General features: G+C 41.4%; 1 protein-coding gene across 2 annotated transcripts in view; it reads right to left on the reverse strand.

Moving 5' to 3' along the window:
• LOC125454639 (coiled-coil domain-containing protein 158-like) overlaps positions 1 to 27,405 on the reverse strand; it is a 188,475-nt gene that overhangs the window by 11,752 nt on the left and 149,318 nt on the right. Inside the window, exons 18-21 of one of the 2 annotated variants that reach the window (XM_059646391.1) lie at positions 18,766 to 18,879; positions 10,267 to 10,427; positions 7,828 to 7,884; positions 6,789 to 6,850 (exon numbers count right to left, since the gene is read on the reverse strand). In XM_059646391.1, coding sequence (XP_059502374.1) covers positions 6,789 to 6,850; positions 7,828 to 7,884; positions 10,267 to 10,427; positions 18,766 to 18,879 — 394 coding nt within the window. The remainder of the gene's footprint in view (positions 1 to 6,788; positions 6,851 to 7,827; positions 7,885 to 10,266; positions 10,428 to 18,765; positions 18,880 to 27,405) is intronic. The other variant, XM_048535619.2, reaches the window with a different exon arrangement.

Consider the following 27,405-nt stretch of genomic DNA (forward strand, 5'->3'; position numbering starts at 1 on the left):
GCACTGTTGGTAGTGTGCATATGTTATACCATATGGATACTTTCACTCACTAGAACACTGAGGGCAGAAGGACGTGTACTGCACTGTAATGTTGTGCGAATCTGTGAAACCAATCTGAATCCCATCTAACCTACACTATTCCACTATCATTCATATGTTTATCAATATAACAATTTTAAGTGCTCTTTAAAGTTGGCGAGTCGACTACTGTTGTAGGCAGGGTATTCCATGCTCTCACTACTGAGTAAAGAACCTACCGCTGACATCTGTCCTGTATCTATCACCCGTCAATTTAAAGCTATGTCCCCTCATGTTAGCCATCACCATCCGATGAAAAAGGCTCCCACTGTCCACCCTATCTGATCATCTTTGTCTCTATTAAGTCACCTCTTAACCTTCTTCTCTCTAATGAAAACAGCCTCAAGTCCCTCAGCCTTTCCTCGTAAGACCTTCCCTCCATACCAGGCAACATCCTGGTAAATCTCCTCTACACCCTTTCTGATGTTTCCACATCCTTCCTATAAATGCAGCGACCAGAAGTACGCAATACTCCAAGTGCGGCCACACCAGAGTTTTGTACAGCTGCAACATGACCTCATGGCTCTGAAACTCAATCCCTTTACCAATAAAACTTAACACACCGTATGCCGCCTTAACAACCCTATCAACCTGGGTGGAAACTTTCAAAGATCTATGCACACGGACACAGATCTCTGCTCATCCATGCTCCCAAGAATCTTACCATTAGCTCAGTACTCTGTATTCCTGTTACTCCCTCCAAAGTGAATTACCTCACACTTTTCCTCATTAAACTCCATTTGCCACCTCTCAGCCCATCTCTGCAGCTTATCTATGTCCCTCTGAAACCTGCAACATCCTTCTGCACTATCCACAACTCCACCGACTTAAGTGTCACCTGCAAATTTACTAACCCATCCTTCTATGCCCTTATCCAGGTCACTTAAAAATGACAAACAGCAGTGGCCCCAAAACAGATCCTTGCGATACACCACTAGTAACTGAACTCCAGGATGAACATTTCCCATCAACTACCACCCTCCTGTCTTCTTACAGCTAGCTAATTTCTGATCCAAACCGTTAAATCACCCTCAATCCCATGCCTCTATCTTCTGCAATAGCCTACTGTGGGGAATCTTATCAAACGATTTACTAAAATCCATATACACCACATCAGCCACTTTACCCTCATCCATCTGTTTGGTCACCTTCTCAAAGAACTCAATAAGGTTTGTGAGGCACGACCTACCCTTCACAAAACCATGTTGACTATCCCTAATCAATTTTATTCCTTTCTAGGTGATTATAAATCCTATCTCTTTATAATCCTCTTCAACACTTTACCCACAACCAAAGTTAGGCTCACTGGTCTCTACTCCCCTTCTTGAACAAGAGGGCGACATTTGCTATCCTCCAGTCTTCGACATTATTCCTGTAGACAATGGTGGCATAAAGATCAAAGCCAAAGGCTCTGCAATCTCCTCCCTAGCTTCCCAGAGAATCTAAGGATAAATCCTATCCGGCCCAGGGGACTTACCTATTTTCACACTTTCCAGAATTGCTAACACCTCTTCCTTATGAACTTCAATCCCATCTAGTCTAATAGCCTGTATCTCAGTATTCTCCTCGACAACATTGTCTTTTTCCTGTGTGAATACTGACACAAAATATTCATTTAGTGCCTCTCCTATCAATTCAGACTCCACGCACAACCTCCCACCACTGTCCTTGACTGGCCCTAATCTTATTCTAGACATTCTTTTATTCCTGATATACCTATAGAAAGCTTTAGGGTTTTCCTTGATCCTACCTGCTGAAGATTTCTCATGTCCCCTCCTGGCTTTTTTTCCCGCTCTCTTTAGGTCCTTCTTGGCTAACTTGCAACTCTCAAGTGCCCTAACTGAACCTTCATGCCTCATCTTTACATAAGCGTCCTTCTTCCTCTTGACAAGAGATTCAACTTCTTTAGTAAACCACTGTTCCCTCGCTCGACCACTTCCTCCCTGCCTGACAAGTACATACTTATCAAGGACACACAGCTGTTCTTTCACAAGCTCCACATTTCAATTGTGCCCAGCCTCTGCAGTTTCCTTCCCCATCCTATACATCCTAAATCTTGCCTAATTGCCTTTCCCCAGCTATAACTCTTGCCCTGCGGTATATACCTATCCCTTTCCATTGCTAAAGTATACGTAAGTGAATTGTGGTCACTATCACCAAAGTGCTCACCTACCTCCAAATCTAACACCTGGCCTGGTTCATTACCCAGTACCAAATCCAATGTTGCCTTGCCTTTTGTGGACCTATCTACATACTGTGTCAGGAAATCCTCCTGCACACATTGAACAAAAACTGACCCATCTAAAGTACTCAAACTACAGTGTTCCAGATGATATTTGGAAAGTTAAAGTCCCCCATAACAACTACCCTGTTACTTTCGCTCCTATCCAGAATCATCTTCCCATCTCTGGAACTTTTCGGAGGCCTATAGGAAACTCCCAATGGGGTGACCTCCTTTCCTGTTTCTAACCTCAGTCCATATGATCTCAGTGGACGAGTCCTCATCAAACGTCCTTTCTGTCACCGTAATACTGTCCTTGGTTAACAATACCACACCCCACCCAATTTTACCACCTTCCCTGATCTTACTGAAATATCTAAACCCTGGAACCTGTAACAACCATTCCTGTCCCTGCTCCATCCATGTCTCCGAAATGGCCACAACATGGAAGTCCCAGAGACCAACCCATGCTGCAAGTTCACCACCTTATTCCAGATGCTCCTGGCGTTGAAGTAGACACACTTCAACCATCTTCCTGCCTGCCAGTACACAGTTTCAATGTTATTGTATTTTGTTTTCCTACATTGTTACTACTTCCATGGCATCAGACCCCAGGAATTCACCAGTCAAGCAAATATATTCATTTTCTCACTTCAGGCTGTTTATAGTGGGTTTCTTTCGCTCTCAGAATCTGAGTGACCACAGCACCTAATGTTGTATCACGTATCCAGACAGCTTCCTTTTACCTGCTGCAATATCCTTCCAATGCTTAACATGATTTCCCATTCAGCTATGATTACAGCCCTTTAACAGGCAGAGCATCCTTTAAAAAGAGCAGGCAGCCTGCAGCAATTGAACATGAAACAATGCTGCTGTGAAAGCCGGAAGAAGGTGAACCTTCAGCCTTCTCAGTACCAGAGCTACCCAAGCCGATGTCTTCCCGTAGCATTTGACAAACATTATGTTCAGTCCAAATAACAGTGTGGAGCTGGAGGATTACAGCAAGCCAGACAGCATCAGAGGAGCAGGAAAGCTGACTTTTTTTTTCCTGTAGAAGGGTCTCAACCCGAAACATCTGCTTTCCTGCTCCTCTGCTGCCCTGCCTGCTATGTTCATCCAGCTCCACACTTTGTTATCTCTGACTCTGGCGTTGGTAGTTCTCACTATCTCACTATGTTCAGTCAACCTTGGTTTGAACAAAGGCAAACGGGTCAGTCCCCACACCCAAAAAACAGCAGGCCGGATTCAAGCCTATAGTTTGCTACTACTGCACAATACAGTCATATATTCTGTCAAAATATGAAGAAATTCGAAGCAACTTCAGTCAGAAAAGATAATTTTTGAAGTACACACAAGGGCCAGGCTGATTTAAGTTAATGATTAGAAGTTCTGATGTGTGATTTTTTTTTTACAATCTAACTGCTGCCAGAACAGCTGTGCTGCATATTAAACGGTAAATTTTACTCCTTGGAAAACACAGAAGGAAATGTTTATATTAATTTTAAAATATTCCACTGGGGCCTTAGGGGAGCATGAGGTATTATGGTTTATACATAGCCCTTTTGATTCTGGCAACTGGTTTAAATCTAGCCAAACTAACGCGATCACTGCTAAAGAAAAACTGAAAGAACTGCGGGCACCGTAAATCACAAACAAAACCAAATGTCAGTTTGTATGCAGAAAAAAGGGGAGGGAGATGGCGTAGTGAGTAAACGATATGATACAGCCGAAAGAGAGAGAAGAGCAGTTGGACAGACAAAGGAGTTGCTAACGATCAGGCTGGGAGGGCAAATAGTTGTTAATGGGGACTGTTAGCCTGCCACGACACACCCCCTGTTGTTAGTGACTATGTGATAATGATAACAAGGCCAGGTGTGTGGGGTGGGGGACTGGGACATGAAAGAGTTTAGGCCCTAAAACTATTGAACTTTATATTGAGTCCAGGGGGCTGCAGGGTCCCCAAGTTCTTCCAGCTTGTGTTGAGCATCGCTAGAACACTGCAGCAAGCCAGGGAACAGGGTGGTGCATTAAAGTGTCTGGTAACAGGTAGTTCAGGGTCTCTTTTGCAAGCAGAATGATGTTTACGCTCTATCCTATCGTTTACTCACTACCCCATCTCCCACCCTATTTTCTGCAATATAAACTGACGTTTTCCCAGCCACTATCAGTTCTGAGGAAGGGTCGCCAGACCCAAAATATTAAAATGTGAGGCTGGATGAACACAGCAGGCCAAGCAGCATCTCAGGAGCACAAAAGCTGACGTTTCGGGCCTAGACCCTTCATCAGAGAGGGGGATGGGGAGAGGGAACTGGAATAAATAGGGAGAGAGGGGGAGGCGGACCGAAGATGGAGAGTAAAGAAGATAGGTGGAGAGGGTGTAGGTGGGGAGGTAGGGAGGGGATAGGTCAGTCCAGGGAAGACGGACAGGTCAAGGAGGTGGGATGAGGTTAGTAGGTAGCTGGGGGTGCGGCTTGGGGTGGGAGGAAGGGATGGGTGAGAGGAAGAACCGGTTAGGGAGGCAGAGACAGGTTGGACTGGTTTTGGGATGCAGTGGGTGGGGGGGAAGAGCTGGGCTGGTTGTGTGGTGCAGTGGGGGGAGGGGACGAACTGGGCTGGTTTAGGGATGCAGTAGGGGAAGGGGAGATTTTGAAACTGGTGAAGTCCACATTGATACCATATGGCTGCAGGGTTCCCAGGCGGAATATGAGTTGCTGTTCCTTCAACCTTCGGGTGGCATCATTGTGGCAGTGCAGGAGGCCCATGATGGACATGTCATCTAGAGAATGGGAGGGGGAGTGGAAATGGTTTGCGACTGGGAGGTGCAGTTGTTTGTTGCGAACTGAGCGGAGGTGTTCTGCAAAGCGGTCCCCAAACCTCCGCTTTGTTTCCCCAATGTAGAGGAAGCCACACTGGGTACAGTGGATGCAGTATACCACATTGGCAGATGTGCAGGTGAACCTCTGCTTAATGTGGAATGTCATCTTGGGGCCTGGGATGGGGGTGAGGGAGGAGGTGTGGGGACAGGTGTAGCATTTCCTGCGGTTGCAGGGGAAGGTGCCAGGTGTGGTGGGGTTGGAGGGCAGTGTGGAGCGAACAAGGGAGTCACGGAGAGTCTACAAACAACTGCACCTCCCAGTCGCAAACCATTTCCACTCCCCCCCCTCCCATTCTCTAGATGACATGTCCATCATGGGCCTCCTGCAGTGCCACAATGATGCCACCCGAAGGTTGCAGGAACAGCAACTCGTATTCCGCCTGGGAACCCTGCAGCCATATGGTATCAATGTGGACTTCACCAGTTTCAAAATCTCCCCTTCCCCTACTGCATTCCTAAACCAGCCCAGTTCGTCCCCTCCCCCCACTGCACCACTCAACCAGCCCAGCTCTTCCCCCCCCCACCCACTGCATCCCAAAACCAGTCCAACCTGTCTCTGCCTCCCTAACCGGTTCTTCCTCTCACCCATCCCTTCCTCCCACCCCAAGCCGCACCCCCAGCTACCTACTAACCTCATCCCACCTCCTTGACCTGTCCCTCTTCCCTGGACTGACCTATCCCCTCCCTACCTCCCCACCTACACTCTCTCCACCTATCTTCTTTACTCTCCATCTTCGGTCCGCCTCCCCCTCTCTCCCTATTTATTCCAGTTCCCTCTCCCCATCCCCCCCTCTCTGATGAAGGGTCTAGGCCCGAAACGTCAGCTTTTGTGCTCCTGAGATGCTGCTTGGCCTGCTGTGTTCATCCAGCCTCACATTTTATTATCTTGGAATTCTCCAGCATCTGCAGTTCCCATTATCTCCAAAATATTAACTCTTTTTCTTTCACAGATGCTACCAGACCTGCTGAGCTTTTCCAGCAACTTTGTTTTTTACGTGTGGTAATGCGATAACTCTTTTCTGTCTATCTCCGTGATGAGGTTCTATGCTTTTTAGTGTCCATCCAATTTCAAGGGAAAACAAGTTAAAACAAAGAACTAGCTCAGAATTAGCACAATTTATTAAACTTAGTTAAACTAAAATGTCACAGGATGCTTGAGAAATGGAAAAGCAACAGGTAGCATACTAGGATGTGCTTTTGAGGTTGAACTAAATTATGTGGTTGAAGTGAAGTGCAGCGAACTTCACCATCTGGCAGCTGATTACACTACACTGAATATGCAGAGTGGTGAGCTGTTATTTTCAGGATCTGCTCCCTCCCCAACCTTCTCCGCCATCACCACTAGCCCCACCTGTTAGATGACTGCACAGAAAAGCTCGAATTAAATAATAATGAGAGGCTTGAAGATGGTGAATTTATTTTTCTCAACACTGGTAAAATATTTTTGTTGCACTAACAAGATCATTCCTCCCATAGATTTTACTGTATGGATTCTCATACAAATTTCAGCTTGTTTTAGTATAACATTTTTCACAACAGCCTATATTGTTGATAAATTCAACAAAGGGATAGCAACTCTTAGCAACTCTGGCATGCTGTCGATGTTAAACTCACCAGTGCAAGCAAAATGGTCAGATTTGAAGGTTTCTTTTGCATCCTGAGTACACAATCGATCCCTGCAGGAAAAGACGTGCAGATAGCATTCCAAATTGCTAGCAACATGCACAGATTTAGTAACACAAAGCTTGAAGGTTAAATGCAGCAAGCATGCAAACCAAGCATTGTAAATGGGAGAACAAAGGCATCTCATGGGAGAACTGCCTGATCTAACAACAAACAGAACACAAAACATGCAAGCATATTAATCTAGTTGAATTCAAAAGCTGCTGTATAGAAAAAGAGGATTTAATTTTCATCTAAATGTTGTTTGGAAGTTTAATTTTCCAAAAACAGTAGTCGAATAAAGTAATCCAATAGAAAAAGTGAAAGCAGAAGTGACTCCTGTCAGGAAGTGTGCGCGTGTATATGGCAGATGAGGAAAATAGGATCATATTTGTGATGCTTCCCAAGATCCAAACATTTCACCATATTGTCTGAATTTAAGCACAGATGAGATATTGCAAGTAGCTTGCTTCTGTGAAACTATAATCAAGCAACGTAAGTTATTACTCTTTTTAAATAGGGAATGAGAACTGAGCTCGACTTCCTTGACATGAGTCAGTTAACACAAAATGAAGGCTAGTATAACCCAACACATTTAATGAGCTTTACATTAGTTGAACAGGTGAAAAAGGAGAAGGAATGAGAACACACTTATCCAAAAATGTACATTTATTGCATGCTCTGCTGTTAAACAGAAGTCTTAACTCCCCCTCACTCAGATAACTGGTTTGCAAACAAGCCAGTGTAATATTGTGTGAATTTCAGAACAATGTTTTATTATTCAAAATTCACTTAGTTAATAGTAAAAAGTTGTTTTTTTAAGTACAATTCATAAAAAGCGAAATTTGGTGAGTTTGACTTCATTTAATTTTGGTACCACTACTTACAGCAGAAAACAATGACCACTATTCTCAGTTAATGTTCTAACAATGTATAAAAGGAACTGCATTTGAAAGCAAACGTATTAAACCAAATTGAAAAACGCTCAAACCTGAAGCAGGCATCATGTGTTCCACTTTCCATACAAATGTCTGTATTCAAATCATCCCTAAAAATTAAACATGGTATAAAAGTAATGTACTTAAATTCATGTAACTTTCTATTACTTTTTTTTGCTGAAGCAAATTTGGAATTGATCATGAATAGATCATTTTCCTATTTTTAAGTTTTCTGAATTCTAAGTATGAAAAATAGGTTCACTACCCAGAGATCCAGTATTGTTTTCCAAACCTGCATTCCCTTCATTCAAATTTCCACTGGGTTCATGTTTGGTAAGCTTTCCATTTTGAGAACTCAGTGGTAGGACACCAGGCAAAAAGGAAACCAAAATTAAAGTAAAGGTTAACAAGGGGAATCAAGGTATACAGATCGGAAAAATAATAGAAAAGTTAATTGAGACCATTAATATATTTTATAGCTATAATGGAAATGAGAAGGCAATTGCTTCCATTTGTTTAAAGGAAAAATGCAATTCAAAAGAAGTGATACTGTTAATGATCGAACTAGATTTAGAGTAATTTGGGAAGGATGTTTTTGCTCAAACAAAAGAAAAAAAGGTGTCTCTCTGAAGGGTCTAGGCCCGAAACGTCAGCTTTTGTGCTCCTGAGATGCTGCTTGGCCTGCTGTATTTATCCAGCTCCACACTTTGTTATAAAGAAAAAAGGTGATTTTTTTTTCCAGTTCATGAGACCCCAAAATAGTGTCTAATGAACTGAAGTTACGAGGAAAGGAATGAGTAGATTGTTGAAAAAGAGCTTCACTGGTAATTTAATGGCAGACATTGTGATTTCAAAGGTTGTTCATAAGAAACAATCAAATTGTATATAATAAAAAACAGGGAAAATGATATTAAAAATCTGAAAACCTGAGATTAAAGTGATGGGTTTCTGTTTCCAGTATCATGGTGATGAATTTCCATCAATTGTGCCCACATATTGGGGCTCTTAAAATTGTTTGCCTTTTCTCAGCAGAAAGGCACAACTAAGGACCAAAAAGGAGTTGAATATTTTTCTTTAAAACTGCTGAAAAAAACAGACAACAATTAATCTAGTCAATGGTTCTTTATAACTTTTTAAACCTGTAAAGCTTTTTCAGCTGTAGAAATAAAAGTAATCAGGTTGCCAATCTTAAATATTTATCTTTAAATGTTTTCCAATGCAAAAAAAATGGTTTTGAACATTACATATTTAAATTCATAAAATTTTATGTTTAGCAATAGATAAATTAGATTATATTTGTTAGATCTCAGTAAAGTATTGTATACAGTTGTTGGCATCACATTATAGGAAAGTTGTGAATCCATTCTAAAGAGGGCAGAAGCAATTTACTGAGAAACTTCAGTTATGAAGACAAATCGAAGAAGGTAAGACTGTTCTCCCTACAGAAAAGAAAGTTGAGAAGTTTCTAGTGTCATGCAAGTGTTGTAAGCTCTCATGCAATTCAGTAAAATATTTGACTAGGACATGAGGAAAACCTAGAAACATTCTAATATGAGAGTAATGGGCAGTGGAAAAGATCAACTAATGTCAACAGTAAGGACAACAATAAGTAAATTAAACAACATGTAAAAGAGGGGTCTGAAAAGGCTACCACCAAACCAAATCTATTTGTAATACAATGTATGAGGAATATAATTTTGCTGATATTTAGGCAACTAGTGGAAGTAGCATTTGAACAACCTTAGCAACAGCGGACTGTTATATATAAATCCAGAATTTTTGAGATTCTCACAACTAGGATCCATAGACAAAGGAAGAAACAAACTAGAATTGTTACTTGACATCACTACATTTGAGAATATTATATAATCCTGTTTAAATTAAATAAAATTTGTACTTTCCAAAAAAAACTTGGTAAATTACATCTAGAAATAAAACATTAAAATGTTTACACTGAATTTTAAAAAAAAAATACTGATTTTTGAGTTATCTAAGCTGATGTTAATGAACATCTAAAAAGGCAGCTTGGTTACAAAGATTAAAATTTACAAAAATGAATGGATTAGTTATGTAAATAGTACAGGATTGACTATTTTCTTCCTTCAACGAGGGGGCAAAAAATAATTCCTCAGCATGTCATGGTACCCTTAAGAAGGTTCTTCCTCCTTTGATAAACAGGGTCACAGATACTGAATTAGATCTGCATGATTTGTACCTGTGATGTAATGTGAATTTATCCAATGTGATTGAATGATAATGCTCAACCCCAATAAGAATGCCTGTTTCTACAAATTATAAGAGATGACAATAAAGTCAACAGAAATCTGGAAAGCATGCTTTGATAATTATTCACTGCCCAGAAAAGTAAATATGAATTAGGTTTTTCCAAGCACACTTGAAATTGGAATTGTAGTAAACTTAAGCCACTTTAACACATTTAATGGTACTAGATCATGATCATACAGTGAACATAGCAAGTATCTGATTCTTACACCGCATGCATATTTCGTGATGTTCTTTCTCCTTCACATTCAGTGTAATTTATGCTATTTGATCTGTTACACCCATCACAGGCTGTACTCTTAAGATCCATTAGAAGATTTTTTAAATCAGGGTTCAACTCCTCTTGAAGACAACTGGTCTTGGACACAGCCTAGAATTTATAAATAGAAAAGACATTATACTTGGAATACATTTCTGGAATGAATTAAAAGGTTAAGATGATTATTAATATGAAGCTTGAATTTGCATTAGACTTTTGGAGGAGGGGGAGTGACAAAGGTAATTTTCATCTTCTTTTAGTAAATAGGTGGGATGGATTCACAGCCCGTTTAAGCAATCACTTGATTTTCATTTCCATTGATTCCAATAAAAATGAAAATCAATAAAGTTCTAGAATGGGCAAATAGTCCTGTCCTGAGTTTACCACTCAAGTGAAGAGATAAAATGACACCACATATCCTGAGAATTGTCAGCCTTTTCAAAAGCTCATCACACAGTTGTATTTGCTTGTAACACTTCAAAACTTGAAGTTATTACTTGATATTGTCTGAAATATCCTGTTTACAGTGACAATTTTTATGAATTGTTAATATAAGTTTAACTACAATGACTACAAAGCATCTATTCATCTATTGCCACAACACAGCACCTACTCCATGATTTGGTACACATCTCTGCAATAATAACATTAACATCTGCTTCTTGGACTCTTACAGTTCTCAGCTCTGAATGTTAGATATGTTTGGTCATTATTGATAATGAACAATTATTTCAATTTTCCTGTATGAATTTGTCAACAAGATGGAAACTCCTCACTCCTCAAGTGATTTACCTACCACATGATCTATGTTTGTCGACTGTTAATGTCCTCAAATAAATCAAGCCTGCAATGGAGTGAAATAGAAATATATACCCAAGAATTTTCTATGACTGACACATTTACATAGACAGCAGTAATTTGTCATTGTCATTCATACCTTTGAAAGGTAACCCGTGAAAACATTTGGGTATCTTTAGTAGCAGATTGGAAACTAACAATACTGGAAAAACACAAACATAAACATAAGTTGCATACTAAGAACATAAGAAACAGGAGCAGAAGACAGCCATACCATTCAATGATCTTGGTTCACCATTTCATAAGGTTATGACTGATCTTCTACAATAATTTCACTTTATGGTCCTATTGTCATAAACCCCAATTTACTCTGTGTTAATGCCCAATAAAAACACAGAAAAGTTACAACATAAGAGACTATTTGGCTCACTATACTTGCGTCAGCTTAAGAAGACTTTTCAAACTTACTTCCACTTTTAGATCTTGGTCTGCAGCCCCATGAATTATAGAACTTTGGAGTACACATCTGTTCTAAAGAAGACGCGGTATCTGCTTCCAATGTTCTTTCAGGCAATGAGCTTCACAGCCGTGCTGTTTTCTTTGTGAAAATTATCATCAATCCCCTTCTAATCTCTCCAGCCATTACTTTAAATTTATACCTCCTTGTTACTGGTCTCCCTGGTTACTGGCAGGTCCTTCCTTTCCAGACCATTCAGAATTGCATGCATCTGAACTAAATCTACCCTCAGTCTCCAAAATACCACAGAAAACAATCCCAGCTTATTTCCTCATAGATAAAATGTTCCCTGTCCTGAGAACATCCTCTTGGATCTGCTGTGCACCCATTCTAGTGTATTCAGATCAATCCACTTAATGTGGTGAACAGAATGGTACATTATGGCCTCAGTGGTGTTTTACACTAGTTCTAGAAGAAACTCCTTTACTCTTGTTTTCTATGCATTGGCTGATAAAGGAAGGTATCTTGTGTATGCTTTCCTAACTACCTTATTTACTTGTTCTCCTACCTCCAGGATTCTGTGGAAATGTATTCCAATGTTCCTCTGCTCTTTTGCCCTACCACTTTTAGTCTCCTCCCTTGTCTTGTTTGCCTTCCCTAAATGGATCATTTCATATTTCTTCAGACTGAATTCCATTCATGATTTATTTGCCCACCTAGGCAATCCATTGATATCTTCATGTGGTCTGCTGGCTTTGTTTTTCTTAATCTACTGCAGTCAATTTTTGCACAATCTGCAAATGTTATCAAATGTCCCCAATATTTAAATCTATATCAATCAAACATATCCCAAAAAGTCAGAAACCTATTGCTGATCACAGAAAAGAAAGCTCAAAATATCAGAAGCCATTTGTAAATACGGGAAGTGTCAGGGCAGGAGGGTCTTTTAAAAATAAATTAGGAAAGTGAAGAGGGGGCATGGCAACCACTGGTGGGCAAAAAGAAGGAAAATTCAAAAGTATTTGGTCAATATATGAGGGACTAAATGATAACCAGGGAAACAGGGAAACCTATTATGGGTCTAAGTGAAAACTGTGGGTGGAGACTGAATACGTGAGGCTTTAAGTCAGTACTTCACATCTGTATTCGGAGTGGGGAAGAAACACGTAGGAATGGAAATCAGGGAAGAGGCCTGTGATATGGTTTAACAAATTAAATAAAAACTGATAGAACTGTGGATGCCGTAAATCAGAAACAAAAACAGAACTTACTGGAAAAGCTCAATGGGTTTGGCAGTACCTGTGAACAGAAATCAGAGTTAATGTTTCAGGTCTGGTGACTCTTCCTCAGAACTGAACAAATTAAATTTGGGTAAGTACCCAGACTGAGATGAGATAAATCATGGGTACTGTGAGGGGAAAGGTAAGTGATGGTAGGGGCATTGACAGCAAAATTTTAATTCCTCCATGGACACAAAAGAGGGGCCAGAGCATTGGAGTATAGTTAATGTGGTACCATCATTCAAGAACGGTGGCTGGAATAAACCAAGGAAGTTTTAGGAAAATCCTGAGGGATAAGAATTAATCTCCACTTGCAGAGTGAAGAATTAATCAAAAATAGTCATCATGGCTTTCTCAGTAAGAGATCACATTTGACAGGTTTAATTGAGTTTTTTCTAGAAACAGAAGAAATAGCAAGAGCAGGCCTTTTGGCCCTTTGAGCCAGCTCCACCAATCAACATGACACAGATCATCATCCAGCTCAGTACCTTGATCCCACTTTCTTCCCATAGACTTTGATCCCTTTAGTCTTGAAATCTATATCAAACTCCTTTTTAAAAACTTTCAATACTTAGGCCTCAACTGCTTCTGCAGTAGAGAATTTCACAGGCTCTGGGTGAGGAAATTTCTCCTGAACCTAACACTGAGACTAATTCTAAACTCCCTACCCAGATGGAACAACCTCTCAACACTCATCATGGAAGGTCTCTAAGAATTTTGTACATTTGCATGAAATCTCCTGTCTCATAAAACAAGCCCTCTCATCCCAGGAATTTGTCTAGTAGACATAGTTTACATCCCCTCTAAGTCAAATGAGACCAAAACTATGCATAGTACAGGTACTCGGGTGTGTTCTCACCAAAGCCTATTTAATTGCAGCAAAACTTGCTTATTTTTATATACCAATGTACTTGTAATAAAGGGAATCAGGCCATTTCTTTCCCTAACTGCTTGTTGGACCCACATGTTAACTTTCTGTGGTTCACGTGCAAGGATTTCTAAATACGAACATTTATCAGCCCCTCGTCTTTTAAAAACATTGCACTTTTCCATTCTTCCTGAACATTTTTACACTTCCCTACGTTATAGTCATCTGCCACCTTCTTGTTCAATCACTTAGCCAATCCTTATCCCTTCACAGTCTATTTATGTCCTCTACGTAGTTTGTTTTTCTACTAGTTTCGTGTCATGAGCATATTTCGTTATTTCACATTTGGCCCATCATCCAAATCATTGAAACAGATTGTAAGTAGCTGAGGCCTGAGCACCAATGCTTCCATTAGATACACCTGAAATCAAAATCGGTCAGGACCTATTTCCTTCTTATTCTTCTTAAGTTAGGCAATACTACCATCAATACCTTGCTCTGAAAACTGCTGCAAGAATTAAACACTGATGAACAAACTAAGACCATAAGACATAGAAATAACCATTCAGTTCAGTGAGTCTGCTTTGCTATTCAACAAAATCATGGCTGCTCCATTCCACTATCCCGCCTTTGCTCAAAACCCTCGATTCCATTACAGATTAAAAATTTGTTGACATCAGCCTCAAGTATAGCTAATGATCCAGCCATGATGGCCATCTACAGTAAAGAATCCAACCGATTCACTACTCTGAGAAGAAATAATTCATTCTCATCTCGATCTTAAAATTTTATTCAGAGATTATGCCGTTTGGTCCTAGGTTCTCCCACATGGGGACATAATCATTCCTTAATTTGATATTTGAATTAACAAAGAAACAAGGAAACCTACAGCACAGGAACAGGCCCTTTGGCATTCCAAGCCTGCGCCAATCAAGATCCTCTGTTTAACCTGTCATCTATTTTCTAAGGGTCTGTGTCCATTTACTCCCCGCCCATCCATGTCCAAATATTTCTTAAAAGATGCTAACGTGTCTGCGTCTACCACCTCCGCTGGCCACGCGTTCCAGGCACCCACCACCCTCTGTGTAAAGAACTTTCCATGCATATCTCCCTTAAACTTTCTTCCTCTCACTTTGAACTCATGGCCCCTAGTAACTGAGTCCCCCACTCTGGGAAAAAGCTTTTTGCTATCCACCCTGTCTATACCCCTCACGATTTTGTAGATCTCAATCAGGTTCCCCCTCAATCTCAGTCTTTCTAATGAAAATAATCCTAATCTACTCAACCTCTCTTCATAGCTAGCACCCTCCATACCAGGCAACATCCTGGTAAACCTCCTCTGCACCCTCTCCAAAGCATCCACATCCTTTTGGTAATGTGGCAACCAGAACTGCACACAGTACTCCAAATGTGGCCGAACCAACGTACTATACAACTGCAACATGACCTGCCAACTCTTGTACTCAATACCCCATCCAATGAAGGAAAGCATGCCATATGCCTTTTTGACCACCCTATTGACCTGCGTTGTTACCTTCAGGGAACAATGGACCTGAACACCCAGATCTCTCTGTTCATCAATTTTCCCTAGGACTTTTCCATTTAACTGTATAGTTCGCCCTTGAATTTGATCTTCCAAAATGCATCACCTCGCATTTGCCCGGATTGAACTCCATCTGCCATTTATCTGCCCAACTCTCCAGTCTATCTATATTCTGCTGTAATCTCTGACAGTCCCCTTCACTATCAGCTACTCCACCAATCTTAGTGTCATCTGCAAACTTGCTGATCAGACCACCTACACCTTCCTCCCGATCATTTACATATATCACAAACAACAGTGGTCCCAGCACAGATCTTTGTGGAACACTACTGGTCACAGGTCCCCAATTTGAGAAACTCCCTTCTACTACTACCCTCTGTCTCCTGTTGCCTAGCCAGTTTTTTATCCATCTAGCTAGGACACCCTGGACCCATGTGACTTCACTTTCTCCGTCGGCCTGCCATGGGGAACCTTATCAAACGCCTTACTGAAGTCCATGTATATGACATCTATCGCCTTTCCCTCATCAATCAACATTGTCACGTCCTCAAATAATTCTATTAAGTTGGTAAGACATGACCTTCCCTGCACAAAACCATGTTGCCTATCACTGATAAGCCCATTTTCTTCCAAATGGGAATAGATCCTATTCCTCAGTATCTTCCCCACCGCTGACGTCAGGCTCACCGGTCGATAATTACCTGGATTATCCTTGCTGCCCTTCTTAAACAAGGGGACAACATTAGCAAGTCTACAGTCCTCTGGGACCTCACCCGCGTCTAAGGACGCTGCAAAGATATCTGTTAAGGCCCCGGCTATTTCCTCTCTTGCTTCCCTCACAAACCTGGGATAGATCCCATCCGGACCAGGGGACTTGTCCACCTTAATGTCTTTTAGGATACCTAACACTTCCTCCTTCCTTGTGTCAACTTGACCTAGAGTAAGCAAACATCTATCCCTAACCTCAACATCCATCATGTCCCTCTCCTTGGTAAATACCGATGCAAACTACTCGTTAAGAATGTCACCCATTTCCTCTGACTCAGCGCATAACTTTCCTTCTTTGTCTTTAAGTGGGCCAATCCTTTCTCTAGTTACCCTCTTGCTCTTTTTATATGAATAAAAGGCTTTGGGATTTTCCTTAACCATGTTTGCCAGCGATATCTCATGCCCTCTCTTAGCCCTCTTAATCCCTCGTTTCAGATTCACTCTACATTCCCGATATTCTTGCAAAGCTTCCTCTGTCTTCAGTCACCTAGACCTCATGTATGCTTCCTTTTTTCTCTTGGCTAGTCTCACAATTTCACCTGTCATCCATGGTTCCCTAATCTTGCCTTTTCTATTCCTCGTTTTCACAGGAACACGTCTCTCCTGCACGCTAATCAACCTCTCCTTAAAAGCCTCCCACATATCAAATGTGGATTTACCTTCAAACAGTTTCTCCCAATCTATATTCCTCAGATCCTGCCGAATCTTGGTATAGTCGGTCTTCCCCCAGTTTAGTACTCTTCCTTTAGGACCACTCCTATCCTTGTCCATGAGTATTGTAAAACTTAAGGAATTGTGGTCGGAATTAGTTACACTTCCTCATATATTGATACAGGATTTGCTGTGATGATTACATTGACAACAAACTCCATAAGTTGGCCTGTTGTGGACCTCAGCATCATCCTCCAGTGGTGTACTTACACAAACATTTGCCAAATAACTTATTAGTATAAATCATAGTGTACTCAGGCGTGAGCAAAAGCAAGGCAGTCATCAGCCAAAGTGAAAGTTCACAGAGGAGAAGATACTCAATTACCAAGGTACTTAAAACAGATAAAAGCAAAATAATACAGATGCTGGAAATCTGAACTAAAAACTGAAAATATTTGAGACACTTAACAGGTCTGGTAACATCTGCAGATAGAGAAACAGAGTTAATATTTTGAGTCCAAGATGGCACTTCTTCAGAACTCAGTCATGTCAGACTTGAGAAGTTAACTTTGTTTCTCACAAATGCTGCCAGAAACCCCTATAAATGTAAACTGAAAGATAATTTGCTTTTATTCTTGCTTTTATATCTAATAGTTTAATTCATTACATAAAGCTGTAATCCTACTTTCCCACTGTGATTGTATAAACAATACAGAAACATGAGGCCTGTAGTGTTCAGCTGTTTGAAAAACATGTAAACAATTTTTCCACTTTGATACTAGTGGACATTGGACACAGGCTTTTAAAACATCCTGCTCAGAAGAGACAGAACTCCTTGGAACACTTCCAGTTTAGGATACTATATACACAGCCCATGATACAGTTTCCTTTACAGCGGAGAGAGTGAACATAGATCATGTGACCACTTTGCAGATTGTCTCTGTTCAGTTCACAAGTGCAACCCTGAGCTTCTGGTTGTCGATTATTTTAACTCTGTCCAACTTGCTCTCTAACCCTTTATCCCAGTCTCCCACACATTGTTCCAGTGAAACTCAGTATAAGCTGGAGGAACAGAATTTTATTTTTTGTCCAGACATTTTACAACCTTTCATACTCAACAGATGTTTCAACAAATTCAGATCATAAAATCTGCCTTTCTTTTTTCGGACAATAATTGTTATTGATGTCCCTGCTGTTTCCGTCTGTGCCTTCACTGGACTGATGTGCCCCAGTACTATTTCCTTTGGTCTTGCGCCATCACCCTTTTCCTCCAGTCCCTCAGCTGAAACATCTATTCTGTATCTTTCTCCACAGATGCATCCAGATCTGCTGAGTATTTATAGCATTTTCTGATTTATTCCATTGCATTCTCACTTGACAGAAGATATGTTTTGACCAGGCCTGCTTGCACATAAATTTGGCCAAAATGGGCAAACTAAGATTTGGACAGTAATTGCTTTGTTTTGTTCAACTTTTAAGCGAAACAAATGCTGGCTTTTCAAGTATTCATATTTTAAGACACAGCAGGTAAGTAGGCTGTTAGTTTCTTGTCTGAATAGATAACTTGTTCATTCCAGTGGCCCTCAGACTGTGCGGAAGTTCCGTGAGGAAAATCACAGCTACAGAGTGCATTTCAAGTGTTGATGGTGAACGTTCAATATGATCCAATTTAATTGTTACATTGTTCATTGGTTTAAACCATCCAGTGTTTTAATCTACTTTTCACTTCGGTTTGGATTCCCTCAATGGTCAACTGCATCACTGTTGATCACTTTTCGGCCAAACTTTTCGGTCAACGTAATTGCATGGCAGAACAGGAATACATCATGAGAAAATGGTATTGTTCATGGCCTGCCATACTATCCTACTGCCACCACATGAACAAAAGAGAAAGGTGACAGATCTGCTGGGGAAAATCTGAGTTTCTCAACCCTTGAATTTTTAAGTTGCTACTCTGACAGGACCAGTACAGCATGAGCTCTAGGTAACCCTATAATGGATAAAATAAGTCATTTGCAGCAAAATTATGGTCCTGGAAAATAAAAATGCATTTAGTAAATGGATTATGAAAGATGAACGCTTACAGAAGAGAGGTATCCTGATGATGGCCGGGAAGATGTTGGATTAACACAAACTGGAGGGGAATAGACTCGTGTATTTGAACATTGACCAGTATTAAAACCTGGACCTTGTAGCTCCTTTAAAACAAAGATATTATACAAAAATTATAATAGATTAGCAGTATATACCTGTTAAAAAGTAAAAGTATATAGAAACATATTGCAAACAGTTAAAGTTTGACTCATCCGAAGAGCAATGCAAATGAATCTACCCCACATGAAATGCCCTTACTATCAGCCTCTCAAGGATAATTAGAGATTGACAATAACTGCCAGCAATGCCCAGATTTTATGAACAAATAAACCAAACAATATTTTACTACCTTAATTAAGGTTAGGTCAATTGCCAACTCAAATAGGTATTGTGAAACAGTGCTCTGGACTTAAAACACAACATTAGGAATTCAATTTAATTCAGTTCAGAATTGACAGCATAATCTGTATCAATTTGACAAGCAATATTAGTATTCTGTTTGGAGGATTATAGTCTTTTAACCTGTTGGTCCTTCAAAGCTCATCTACAAAAGAAGAGATAACAGTCACACTCCTCTGATTTGAAGCTACATCCTGGTTACATGGAGATATCTTCCAATTTCATAGCAGTTTAACTAGTTAATTTCAGTTCCATCATTAGCCAACCACCACCTCACACATACAACTTTGCTGTTTTCTAATTTCAAGCACTTTGAATGTACTTGCATTGTACAACTTTAACTGTCCCAACTGCTGCACTGTACTGCAACAATTTAAACTCATTCACAGACTTCTGCTCAAACTCCAAGCAAATTACAACACAGCTTTCTTTTTTAATTAAACCAGATTAAAATATTAATTTAGTAAATATGAAAAACATTATTCCACCTGTCAAAACTTCTAATAGATTACTTAGTTAAATTGCCATGGCAATTTTCTAGTTAAATGAATTACTTGAGGAACATCAATACACTCACTCCTTGTTATCCATTGACTTGCTGTCCATGGATCCATGGACTTTGGGGATTGATCCCAGACCCCATGTTTTTTCTTCATTGACTCATCATGTCTGATCGTGCAATACTTTGCAATAGGTAAGAAATTCACATATAAGCAGTATCCACACTTTTTGTTATTCACAGCAAGTCCATGACCCTATCCCCTCTGGATAATGAGGATTTGGTGTAATATGTAAAATTACAATGTACTAATTGAGCATGGCAAATCTATATTTTCCACCTGAACTCAGTGTATCTCAGTTATTTCAATGACCTTGGCAGGATTGGAATTACGATACTGTATGCAGTCTATGTCTATTTTTATCCTCATAGCTTTCAATCTCAATTCAGAAATTGTTCATCAACACAGATTAATTGCATTCAATACAAGATTATTCCCTCTCAACTCCATTGCAGCATTAGTAATATTCTCATGTGACTTGCGTAAAACCTTGCTTGCAATTGTAATTTAGGGATAAATAGATAAACAGCAAAGAAAACAATCGTTGTTTAATATTAATAACATGTGGATTGACTTCTTTTTAGTCAGTATGGTGCACAACCAAAATTGTGCATAAGAACACTTTTCCAATGCTATTACAACAACCAAATAGAGGAAAATTCCAGCCCACCGACTCCCACAGCTACCTAGAATACACCCCCTCCCACCCACCCTCCTGCAAAAATTCCATCCCCTATTCCCAATTCCTCCGCCTCCGCCGCATCTGCTCCCACGATAAGACATTCCACTCCCGCACATCCCAGATGTCCAAGTTCTTTAAGGACCGCAACTTTCCCCCCACGGTGATTGAGAACGCCCTTGACCGCGTCTCCCGCATTTCCCGCGACACATCCCTCACACCCCGCCCCCGCCACAACCGCCCCAAGAGGATCCCCCTCGTTCTCACACACCACCCTACCAACCTCCGGATACAACGCATTATCCTCCGACACTTCCGCCATTTACAATCCGACCCCACCACCCAAAACATTTTTCCATCCCCTCCCCTGTCTACTTTCCGGAGAGACCACTCTCTCCGTGACTCCCTTGTTCACTCCACACTGCCCTCCAACCCCACCACACCCGGCACCTTCCCCTGCAATCGCAGGAAATGCTACACTTGTCCCCACACCTCCTCCCTCACCCCCATCCCAGGCCCCAAGATGACATTCCACATTAAGCAGAGGTTCACCTGCACATCTGCCAATGTGGTATACTGCATCCACTGTACCCGGTGCGGCTTCCTCTACATTGGGGAAACCAAGCGGAGGCTTGGGGACCGCTTTGCAGAACACCTCCGCTCAGTTCGCAACAAACAACTGCACCTCCTAGTCGCAAACCATTTCCACTCCCCCTCCCATTCTCTAGATGACATGTCCATCATGGGCCTCCTGCAGTGCCACAATGATGCCACCTGAAGGTTGCAGGAACAGCAACTCATATTCCGCCTGGGAACCCTGCAGCCATATGGTATCAATGTGGACTTCACCAGTTTCAAAATCTCCCCTTCCCCTACTGCATCCCTAAACCAGCCCAGTTCATCCCCTCCCCCCACTGCACCACACAACCAGCCCAGCTCTTCCCCCCCACCCACTGCATCCCAAAACCAGTCCAACCTGTCTCTGCCTCCCTAACCGGTTCTTCCTCTCACCCATCCCTTCCTCCCACCCCAAGCCGCACCCCCAGCTACCTACCAACCTCATCCCACCTCCTTGACCTGTCCGTCTTCCCTGGACTGACCTATCCCCTCCCTACCTCCCCACCTACACCCTCTCCACCTATCTTCTTTACTCTCCATCTTCGGTCCGCCTCCCCCTCTCTCCCTATTTATTCCAGTTCCCTCCCCCCATCCCCCTCTCTGAAGAAGGGTCTAGGCCCGAAACGTCAGCTTTTGTGCTCCTGAGATGCTGCTTGGCCTGCTGTGTTCATCCAGCCTCACATTTTATTATTACAGAGGAAAATTCTTTTGTGTGTGGATTACCAGGCTTTTAGTATTGATGTTCTGTGTGAAATACTAACTTTAGAAGATGTCTTGGATTATTTAGTACTGGTTTACAGTTGATATTAAGATCATAAGAATAGGAATATGTCATTTAGTCTGTGGGCAATAAAAACACAAAGAATCGTCAATGGACCCGAAATGTTAAATCTGCTTTCTCTCACAGATGTTGCCAGTCCCCTGAATTTCTGTTTTTGATTTAGTCTCTGGGACTTATTCTGGCATTCAATTACAAAGTGGTTGATATGGTACTGTTATAAAGCAGAGGTTGATCCCCCTACCCTCCCGACAACTAAAACTGAAACACCCAGAGAGGCTCTCGCTGCTCTATGCTCTGTCAAAAGAAGTATACAAAGTGATTTTAACCTGACTCTTACCCTCAAGCTCTCCTAGTCTAGAAAAAGCGCATCATCTTATAAAGGGGATGGATACTTCCTCCTACCATTTTACAAGCAAATTCTAACATCCCACCTTCCAGTTCACAAGTACTGTACCCTACTTAGCAACAGTACCCAATTCCAATTTTGCCCCATATCACTCAACACCTTTGGTTAACAAAAACTAAAACTAACAATTTAAACAGTAACAGCAATCACTTGCAGATCTCAGTTTTTAAATTTCTACCATCCTTTCCATGTACTTTTTATGAAGTGTTTCTTAATTTCAGCATTTAAGGATCTGATCCTAATACTTAGGCAATGCTCCTTATTTTTGTTAATTTTCTGTTTTGATTCATTCATGGGATGTGAGCATCACGAGCTAGGTCAGCATTTATTGCCCATCTCTAATTGCCTGGAGGACATTTAAGGGTCAATTACATTGCCATGGGTCTGGAATCAGATTTAAAGCAGACCAGGTTAGGATGGCAGTTTCCATCATCTGACTAAAGGTACAGCGGCATTCTTAGCTGATATTCCTGACACCAACTAAGGACATCAGTGAGCAAAAGGGTTTTCTGATGATCTGCAATTGTTTCCTGGTCATCATTAGACTCTTAATTCCAGATATTTATTAAATTCACATTCCACTATCTGCCATGGCAGGGTTCAAACCAGAATCCCAGAAATTTACTTGGTCTCTAGATTAATTGTCTAGTGGTAATACCACTGAGCTATCACCTTCCCTTAATCTAAATTTCCAAATATTTAAAGGGAACTGATAGTTTCTGCCAGACTAACCTATTTCTGCCAGTTGGGGAATTTGGAATTGGGGAAGTGATGGCCTCGACTACTAATACAGTAATTTAGCTTATCTTCTGGGGACTGGGGTTCAATCCCACCACAGATAGTGGAACAGTTCTTTCTATGAAAATACAGTATGGAATTAAGAATCTAATGATGATCCATGAAACCACTGTCAGAAAAACCCATCTCCTTCACAGATGTTAGCAACTGGTTTGGCCTACATGTGACTCCAGACTAACAGCAATGTTGTTGACTCTCAACTGCCCTCTGGAATGACCTATTAGTTAATCACAATGAAACCTCAACAAAGAAATGAAACTGGATGGATCACCTGGCATCAACCCAGGCACCAGAATGACAGTGGCAGAAACAGCCCTGTTGTCTCTGAAAAGTCCTCCTTACTAACATCTGGAGTTGTGCCCAAAATTTTAAGCTGTATCACAAACTAGTCCACAGACTTACATAATCATATTCATGGAAACATACCTTACATTCAACGTAACCACCATCACCATCCCAGGATATGTCTTAACCCACCTGCAGGACATATTCAGAGGTGGCAGCACAGTGGCACATAATCAGGAGGGAGTTGCCCTGCGAGGCCAGAACATTGACTCTGCTCTGCGTGCAGTCTCATAGCATTGGGTCAAGCATGGGCAAGACAACCTCCTGTTGATTACCATGTACTGTCCACCCTCAGCTGATGAGTCAGTGCTCCTCCAATACTTGGAGGAAGCACTGAAGGTGGCAAGGGTGCCAAATGCATCCTAGGTTAGGGATTTCAATGTCCACCACTAAGACTGGCTCAGCAGCAGTACTGTTTGAGCTGGTCGGGTCCTAAAGGACAGAGCTGCTAGACTGGCTCTGCTGCAGGTGGTGAAGGAACCAACAAGGAGGAAAAACATTTCTTGACCTCATCCATACCAATCTGCTGGCTATAGATGCAGCTATCCTTTTGAAGACATAGTCCCACCTTCAGATTAGGAAAAGCTTCTACTGTGTTGTGTGGCTCTATTACCATGCTAAATAAGGCAGACTTTGAACAGATCTAGTAATTCAAGACTGGGCATCCGTGAGACATTGAGGGCCATCAACAGCAACAGAACTGTACTCCAGCACAATCTATAACCTCATGGCTCAGCATATTCCCCCACTCAACCATTACCATCAAGCCAGGAGTTCAAACCTGGTTCAATGGAATGTAGGAGGGCATTCCAGAAGCAGCACCAGGCTTACCTGAAAATAAGGTGTCGACCTGGTGAAGCTAGCAAACTGGACTACTGTCTAGCTAAACACCATAAGCAGCAAGCAATAGACAGAGCTAAGTAATCAACGGATCAAATCTAAGCTCAGCAATCCTGCCACAACTTCAGCTAATTTTATTCACACCACATGCTATCTGGAGACAATTGGAGGCTCTGGATACTGCAAAGGCTCTAACAATATACAGGCAATAGTACTGAAGACTTATGTTTCGGAACTTGCGCACTCCTAGCCATGTTTACCAGTACAGTTACTGCACTGACATCTACCTGACAATGTGCAAAATTACCCAGGTATGTCCCGTACACAAACAGCAGGACAAATCCAAACCAGCGAACTAGCTCCATCAGTCTACTCTCAACTATCAATAGTGCTGGAAGGTGTCATCAATGTTGCTATCAAGGTCAGCAATAACCCGCTCAGTGATGCTCAATTTGGGTTTTACCAGGGCCACTCAGCTCCTGACCTTATTACAACCTCAGTGCAAACATAGACAAAAGAGCTGAATTCCAGAGGTGAGGTGAGAGTGTCAGCCCTTGATATCGAAACTCCAACTGAATGTGGCATTAAAGAGCCCTGGAATCAATGGGTATTGGGGACAAACTCTCTGGTAGTTGGAATCACATCTGGCACAAAGGAAGATGGTTGTATTTGCTGAAGGTCAGTTATTTCAGCTCCAAGACATCTCTGCAAACATTCCTCAGGGTTGTGCCCTAGGACCAACCATCTTCAATTGCTTCATCAATGGCCTTCCTTCCATCATATAGTCTGAAACAGGGACGTTCACCAATGACTGCATAATGTTCAGCAGCATTCACAGACTGCTTCAGTATCTGAAGGGTTATGTTCAAATGCAACAAGACCTGAACAATTTCTAAGAGATAACACAGTGTGGAGTTGGAGGAACACAGCAGGCCAGGCAACATCAGAGGAGCAGGAAAGTTGATGTTTCGGGTCAGGATTCTTCTTCAGAAAATCTATCTCTGGACAATATCAAAACTTGGGCTGACAGGTAGCAGGTAGCAGGTAGCACGTGCACCCACAAATGGCAGGCAATGAACGTCTCCAATAAGAGACAATCTAATCATTGTCCTTTGATATTCATGGGTGTTACCATCACTGAATCCCCCATTATCAACATTCTGGGTTACCACTGACCAGAAACTCAACTGGACTCAGCACCATATGAATGCAATAGCTACAAGAGGAGGTCAAAAGCTAGAAATATTTCAGTGAGTAACTCACCACCTGATACACACATTCCCCCCACCCCTCCCTAAAGCCTTTCCACCATCTACAAAGCACACGTCAGGTATGTGAAGGAATCCTCCTCGCCTACCTGGATGAGTGCAGCTCCAACAACACTCAGGAAGCTTGATACCATCCAGGACAGAGCAGCCTGCTTGACTGGCACCATATCCACAAGCATCTGATCCCTCCACCACCGATGTCCAAAAGCAGCTTTGTGTAACTATCTACAAGACGCACTGCAGAAATCGCCCAAGATCCTTAAATAGCACCTTCCAAACCGACAATCACTTTCAGCTAGGAGAAGATCAGCAGATACATGGGATCACCACCAACTGCAAGTTCCCTTCCAAGTCATTCACTATACTGACTTGAAAATATATCACTATTCCATCACTGTCACCAAAACAAAATCATGGAATTCCCTCTCTAATGGCGTTATGGGTCTACTTGCAGAACATGGACTGCCACAGTTTCAGAATACAGCTCACCATCACCATCTCGACAGCTTCTAGGGACAGGCAATAATATAACCCACCACTAATATCCACATCCGATCAGCAAATTTTAAAAAACTATCCCACTTCTGGAATACAACCATGATTTGTGTAATTGCTCTCTGTGATTTCGCTTTTGGAGTCCAGATGCCATTCTAGTGAATCTACGTTTTGTCTCCTCAAAGATCAATGTATTTTCCCTAAGGCACAGTGTCCAGACTGAACAGAGTACTTTCTCCTGGTGTGGCCTATCCATAGCTTCATATATGCCTTTGTACTTTAGATCCTTAGATATAAAAGCCAGCACTGAATTAGCTTTTTTTAAACAGATCCAGTGCCAAAATGTTAACTTTGCTTTCTCCCTATAGATGCTGGAAGACCTGCTGAGTTTTTTCTACTAATTCTGTTTTTGTTTCTGATTTACATCATTGGCAATTCTATGGCGTTCTTTTGCCTTACACTGGAACCCATTTGCCAATTTTACTCTGTATTTATAAACATCACTTTGTAATTATATACACTCATCTACTCTACTTACTGTTTTTGTGTAGTTTTCAAATTTGGATACGTGGTTCTCCATCCTATCAACTAAGTTGTTAAAAAATGGCATAAATATCTGTACCCTAAAATCAGTGGTACCCTACTGGTCACATCCTGACAATTAGACTAACCGCCAAATAAAAACTAAAAGAACTGCAGATGCTGTAAATCAGGAACAAAAACGAAGTTGCTGGAAAAGCTCAGCAGGTCGGGCAGCATCTGCGGAGGAGAAAACAGAGTTAACGTTTCAGGTCCAGTAACCCTTCCTCAGTACAAATAACTGCCAATGTCGCCTACTATGAATTCATCAATAATTTGCTGTTGATTTATGAGCTTAAACTTTAACTGCTGATTTCTTTAGAGAGACTCTATTAAATGCTTCTAGAAGTTTACATCAATAATGTCGATCAGCATTTTAAAAGTCTTACATGCTCAAAATAGTTGTACTTGATTGAGCATTTGACTAAGCATGGCATCAAGGCGTGTTAGTAACGTTGAAGTCAATAGGAATCGGGGGGAAGTTCTCCACTGGGTGGGATCATGCCTTTTAGGAATATAGAGGGTTGTAGCTGTTAGCTGTCAATCATCTCAATGCAGGGTCTGGTTGAAGTTCCTCAAGGTATTGCAAAGCTCCAGTCAGTTACAGAACACTCCTCACTTGCCTGGATGACTGCAGCTTCAACGACATTCAAGAAGCTCAATGTCATCAAGCAGTCCCCAGGATCGGCACCATATCCACCAATTCACATTCATTGTTGCCATCACTGATACACAATCGCAGGAGTGTGTACTAACTAAAAAGTGCACTAGAGTCACCAAAGATCCTCCAACAGCACCTTCTAAACCCACAAACTCTACAACCAAGAAGGAAAAGAACTGTACACTCATGGAAACACCAACA

This window comes from Stegostoma tigrinum, chromosome 1 (genome assembly GCF_030684315.1).
Source record: "Stegostoma tigrinum isolate sSteTig4 chromosome 1, sSteTig4.hap1, whole genome shotgun sequence".
NCBI lineage: Eukaryota > Metazoa > Chordata > Chondrichthyes > Orectolobiformes > Stegostomatidae > Stegostoma > Stegostoma tigrinum.